This window comes from Lactuca serriola, chromosome 9 (genome assembly GCF_051521515.1).
Source record: "Lactuca serriola cultivar US96UC23 chromosome 9, Lser_US96UC23_V15, whole genome shotgun sequence".
In the NCBI taxonomy this organism is placed as follows: Eukaryota; Viridiplantae; Streptophyta; class Magnoliopsida; order Asterales; family Asteraceae; genus Lactuca; species Lactuca serriola.
In genome coordinates, this window is record NC_136416.1 from 216,446,796 (window position 1) to 216,453,713 (window position 6,918).

Consider the following 6,918-nt stretch of genomic DNA (forward strand, 5'->3'; position numbering starts at 1 on the left):
CAATAACTATAAAAAGATATAATTATAATCTTAATTAACATTAAAATAATTTACAGATCCACATGACATGACACGTTGCTATAATACTTCTTTTTTGATAAAACATATTGCTATCTCTCAATGAATGAGCACTTTATTATTCAATCGACTTGTAGATGATTTGCAATTTTGCATTAACTTATTAAAGACAACAATAGAACTGGATCATACTAATTAATTCCAATATTTTTTTACTTTTGATTGATATTTGTTGCAAATTACAAGTATTTTAAATAAAAAGATCAAAATCTACAACACAAAGGGAATTCAAGCAACAAAACTTCCCATCAAAAACAAAATATGCCAACACACTAATTTCAAAACCCTAATAAACTAGACGCAAGTCCAAGTAAAGGGTCCAATGCACTCGGACTAAACTTCCGAGCAAACAAAAAACAAATGGACGTTTTTCCTTTATTATACGCACAATTCGTCCCATTATTCCTAATCGATCGTATCAAATTCTCCGTAACATCATCCGCCCCAAAAGTTGCCGGATGTGGGCCCCCTAGTGACCAATCAACATAAGTAACCGTCCGATTTGCATTAAAATCACCGTAAAACATGTGCACGAATGTAGGCAAGTAATGCTCATCGGGGTAGCAAGAAGGTAAGCAATATGATTTGAAGAGGTTGTAGTATTTTGTATCGGAGATTATTTTGATGCCAATTGTACGGTGGATCTCGAACCATTGAGACCCTTTTCTCCAATCACGGAGCTTGATGTCGGGTTTCATCCGACGGCTGTAACGACCCCGCCCGTAACGAGATGGGTCATCATAGGAGTCTAGGAAGCTATGTGTTGACCCAATGAGGTAGTTGTAGATGGTTGGGAAGTTGTATATTGGAATGCAACTTTCGGATAGGAGGATAAATCGGTCATTTGAGAAGTCGAGTAACGCGTTGCCTAGAAGTCGCCTTTCCGCATCAACTAGTGTCACCGTTCCCCATTTCACATCCTGAAAATGGAATAAAAGAAATATAATGTGTTTGACATGTATTGGATTTGACTCGTGGCAACACAAAAAGGTGAAACAAGATGTTAACAAACATGGCCTAAACTCATGTTTGTCAAGTAGGATAGGGACTAGACAAAACAAACAAATAGGTTTTAGTGCATTTGACATGTCTTGACTAAGGTTGAGGTTGAGAGTTGAGACTCATGTCAATAAGACAAAAAATGCAATTTTTTGTCTTCTGCAAAAAGGTGGAACATGTGGGAGAGGGACTAGCAATCTCTCTCGTCTCTCTACAAAAAAACATAAATACCCTCCTTGTCATTTTGAAAATAGCATTTGAAAGCTTTTTTTTTTGTCTCATCTAATCATGTCACATGTAACAAATACAACCTAGGCCTAAGCCTAAAGCCTAAAACCCCATTTGTTGTGTAGGACAAGAGTGATGTAACAAATTTGGTACAGTTAGGGTGCATCAACAAAAATTGCAATTTTGTACCATCGAAACAGATGGGGGTATACATGCAAAAGAATTGCATACCCTTTTCATCGTTATTATAAAGTTTATTTAGTACAACTCATGTGTACCATGTGACAAAGGCAACCTAAGAAAATTGACTAAAAACCCTACAAAAATCATCGATTTCTTCTGGTAAGAGATTCAAATTTATGAACTAATTATCATTATATGCAATCATATAAGCTAAGCAAGCATAAACGATCATCAAAATAAGAACATAATCATATTCATACCTTGCTAGGAATCTGTCGCTGATAAAAAACCGAAGAATTCTCAAAATCCAAACGAACCCCAGGATTGCTATGAACATAAATCGAATACTTATTCTCATCTTGACCTCGAAAAAACCTCTCCCACAAAGGTAAGAATGGCAGAGGCCCTCTAGTCATGAACATAAACGCCAGCTTAGGCACTCGATCAAAAGGGTACTCAGGTTTATCAGGCACCATTGAAGCCCTCCAAAAGAGCTCGTTATCAGTCATTCGATGCGTCAGATTCTTAGGCATTCGAAAGCTCTCCATGCTTAAGCAATCGTCATTCTTGCAATTTGAATTCGTACTACAGTTCTGATCGTAAGTAGCTGTTTTGGCATAACTTGGCGCAGGAGCAGCCGTTGTGTAATCTGTATAGAAATTATCGGGCCTTGAAGTGATGAAATACCTATCGACATGTGAACTTGAAGTCAAACCAATTATTATACCGATGACGAAAAGAATTAGAAAGCAAAGAAGTCTAATTAATCCGATTGACGAATCTTTGAACACAAACTCATCTTTTTCCCCTCTACCCCTCATCTTATAATTCATTATACACAGAAAATAATACTCTAAATTAAATTAAATCGATGCTGATAAGTTGCAGAAATTTTGAGTTAGTGAACAGAGTTGAATTTCGAGACTGGGATCGTGTTCATCCAATCTACATTGTGTTGATGGAATTGCAGTTTCAATCGAAGTACGAGATCTAGGAAACTAAATCGAGTTGTTGAGATCGGTGGGTGGTTTTGAAGGGGGAAACTAGGGTTTGATGAGGAAGTTGATTGGATCATCAAAATCAAATCTGCCCACAACACAAGAGTAGAAATCAAAGGCGACCCATGTTAGGGTTTATAAAGGTTTAGAAAACCCACAAACACAAACATGCGAACTTGTGTTTATCGAGAAGTGAGAGATGGAAAATCGAACGAAGATTCGGGGAGTAACAAAGCATGAATATGTATGTGTTTTGTTGGAGAGAGAGAGAGAGAGGTTAAAGCAGAAAACTATGGAGAATCCAACATCATCGTTGTTAAAGAATAAAAAACAGCAGAGTCGTACTGTTGTAAATGACTTCGCCCCTCGTTTCTTCCACTTTTTGATTTGTTTAGGATTAGATCTTTTACAAAAATTTGCTATTTTTTCCTTTCAATTAAATATTTCTTTTTCGATTTTATTATTCTTAAAAAAAACTTTCCTCTATTTTAATATTCTTCAAAAAATAGATATACATATAATGAATTTCTCTATATTCATTTATTTTTATATTTAAGGGAGTTTTTTTGTGATATTTTGTGGTTTGTTAGAATTGGAATTCATTTCCAGTCATTTAATACTTATGGAATTAAATTTCTATCATTTTTATTGTATATTAAAACTATAAAAACCCGTATTGATCATATTTAAATTACATAAATAACCGTTAACTCTGATTCTTATTAACATGTATAGTATATATTAATATTTGTTTCGTAATTTGTTGTTTTGTGTAGACAAATATAATTCATTTGTTTTTATGTAAAAATAGTTTTAAACAATAAATTGCTAAACTTTAATTTTAGTATTTTACAACTATTATAAAAATAGTTTACAAATGAAAAGTACTGTTATTTGTTAATTTATGTATCCCAAATCTTTTGATTAAATTACAATAAATAAAATATAGCAATTCCAAAAAAGAAATTGATCTTTTTTTTTCTATTTTTTATCAACAAAAAATTCCAAAGATACTATAATTAATACGAATCATATATGATTAATATATGTTTGATTGATATGAAATTGAAAACTAATTATATAATATGATAAAAGAGAAATTAAATATTCTCTTACATTTTATTCTTATTTTTTCTCGTATCATATTAAATATTGACATCCGTAACATTTAATTACATATTTAAATAAAATTGATAATATTTTAGTTTACTTGTCATCATTTAATATGGGTAGAAAGAGAGTAAGACTTAATTGTAGGAGGATTTTTAATTTCTCATGATAAAAATATATTTTTATTTATTTTTGTAGCTTACTATTAATTTTAATAAAAACATAAAATTTTTATTTAATTAAAAAATTTATTTATTAAGTTCTTACCCAATTAACCCTGTGATTTTCTTGAACTTGCACATACTTCTCCGTTCCAAATTAATAATCTATGTTTTCTTTTTGGTTTGTCCCAAAATAATTATCCACTTTTAAAAATAAATATCATTTTTACCTAAATACTCTTCATTATTAGTAAAACTACACTGAAATAAAATACAACTACCAAAAAATAAAATGCAATAAAAGTGTATAATTGTCATTTCATTTAATAAAGTTAATGGTAATTAATGTTTCCTTAATCTGTGTGTTTTTTGTCTTTGGATAATAATTTTGGGACAGAGGGAGTAATATATAAAGAAAAAAAGATAAATTTACAAAACAAAAATATATAATTACACTTTAACATATTAAACAATTAATATTTTCTTTGGGGCTAGGTTTACACTTACTTAGTCAAGAGTCATGTTTTTCTAGTAGTCATAGTAATTTTAAGTTTCTTTTTGGTGTTTTGGGTTGGGGAAAAGTTGTTATAAGTTGTTGAAGATAAGCATGTAATATTATGGTAATGCAATAGTCATTTGACTACTTGACAAATTACAGAATAAGTTGTTATACGTCTACAGATTTGGATACTAAGCATATGCATGCCAATGGTTCAAACAGTTGATAACCATCTAGTAAGTTTCTATTTGTTAACAAAACTATTTTGTTCAAATATTAACAAGCATATGGATAGAAGTGTTGGTGATTTTACATCACTAATATTATTTAAGTGTAATAGGATTAATTTGTTGATCAATGTCACATTGATAAAAATTGAACAAGTTAGGATGGTGCAGAGTGCTTATTTGTCTTGGTTGAAAGTACATTGCTATTTAGGGGGTAAATCCCCTGGACGAATGGGGGTCTGGGGGCAGCACCCCTAGGAGCGGGGTCCAAGGGGCGACAAGAGGTCCAATGGGGCAAAGCCCCTGGCTGGTTTATGATCGTTTTCGGTAAATGCACCCGATTTTGTGATCCATATTCTAGACCTGGATTTAAGTTCGTTTATGACCGTTTTTTGAAAGTTTTAGGACATAAACCTGTCATGTGGCAGTTTTAAGACAATAAGTTTTTCTTGTTATATGATCATTTCAAAATCAGTTTTGGTACTCTTCTTCTTTATAACATCTTTAACATTCTCTCTTCTATTTTCCTCACTTTCTGAATCTTATCTGATTAAAGATTAGGAATACCACCTAAATACTTTAATCTGAAAGTGTTATACATGATTCTCAGAATTTCCAAGTGTTTTTACCCCTATTATCTAACAAGAAGTTACTATTTAAAAAAACATGTGGTAATAGTTCAAAAAAGTTGATAATTATATGGAAGTGATAGCCATACTCAACACTTGACAACCCATATACCCCTAAGTTGGTATTTGTCAACAACCGTTTGCAAAATAGACATGAATAATTACACACTTAATATTCATTTAAACCTGAAAATGCATACGATTATCAGTGGCGTAGCAAGAATTTTGTTTTAGGGTAGGCCAAATAATTTTTAAAATATGAACGAGTGATAAAATTCTTCAAATGATAACAAAATATAACTATATATACATTCTAAACTAAATTGTTTATTTAAGTTGCACACAATGTTGTTACATCATTAAAATAATCTAAATGTAGTCTAATCAACATAGACACCAATGTTTTCCCTTCTACTAAATTTCAATTTTTGAATGGGATAGGTCATATCACAATCCTAGTTCCTTTTATTTAATAGAAATATATATTGTACATAATATATATATATATATATATATATATATATATATATATATATATATATGTTTATGTTATTATATTCAAAGTAATTATTGTATGAATGTAAGATTAAATGTGGGCCAATCTGTTTTTTAATTTTTAATACAAATTGATTAATATTAAATTAATATAAAAAAACATCACATTTAATGAAAACAGGTGCATAAGGGTATTTGTGTACATTTCTCATCACCATTAAAATAGGAACTGCCTCGACTGATCTCAACTGCCCGCATAATCCCAATAACATCGCATAAACCCGGATTCGACTCCCATTTCTATGGGAACACAAAATCAAAGAATATTTCTATGTGGCAATTTTAAGACAGTAAGTTTTTCTTGTTATATGATCATTTCGAAATCAGTTTTGGTACTCTTCTTCTTTATAACATCTTTAACATTCTCTCTTCTGTTTTCCTCACTTTCTGAATATTATGTGATTAAAGATTAGGAATACCACCCAAATACTTTAATCTGAAAGTGTTATACACGATTCACAGAATTTCCAAGTGTTTTTACCCCTATTCTTTAGCAAGAAGTTGCTATTTAAAAAAACATGTGGTAATAGTTCAAAAAAGTTGAAAATTATATGGAAGTGATAGCCATACTCAACAATTGACATCCCATATACCCCTAAGTTGGTATTTGTCAACAACCGTTTAAAAATAGATATGAAAAAGTACACACTTAATATTCATTTAAACCCGAAAATGCATACGATTATCAGTGGCGTAGCCAAAATTTTGTTTTAGGGTAGGCCAAATAATTTTCAAACTATGAACGAGTGATAAATTAAATTCTTCAAACGATAACAAAATATAACTATATATGCATTCTAAACTAAATTGTTTATTTAAGTTGCACACAATGTTGTTACATAAATAAAGTTATCTAAATGTAGTCTAATCGACATAGACAACAATGTTTTCCCTTCTACTAAATTTCAATTTTTGAATGGGATAGGTCATATCACAATCCTAGTTCCTTTTATTTAATAGAAATATATATTGTACATAATATATATATATATATATATATATATATATATATATATATATATGTTTAGGTTATTATATTCAAAGTAATTATTGTATGGATGTAGGATTAAATGTGGGCCAAATGTGGGCCAATCAGTTTTTTAATTTTTAATACAAATTGATTAATATTAAATTAATATAAAAAAACATCACATTTAATGAAAACAGGTGCATAAGGGTATTTGTGTACATTTCTCATCACCATTAAAATAGGAACTGCCTCGACTGATCTCAACTGCGCGCATAATCCGA

General features: G+C 30.6%; 1 protein-coding gene across 1 annotated transcript; it reads right to left on the reverse strand.

Moving 5' to 3' along the window:
• Positions 1 to 213: 213 nt before the first annotated feature.
• Positions 214 to 2,846, reverse strand: LOC145074158 (Core-2/I-branching beta-1,6-N-acetylglucosaminyltransferase family protein). The gene is made up of 2 exons (XM_079020569.1): positions 1,749 to 2,846; positions 214 to 998 (listed from the first exon to the last, which is right to left on the reverse strand). The coding sequence occupies exons 1-2, from the start codon at positions 2,319 to 2,321 to the stop codon at positions 357 to 359; spliced, it is 1,215 nt and encodes a 404-aa protein (XP_078876695.1). The 5' UTR covers positions 2,322 to 2,846; the 3' UTR covers positions 214 to 356.
• Positions 2,847 to 6,918: the final 4,072 nt, after the last annotated feature.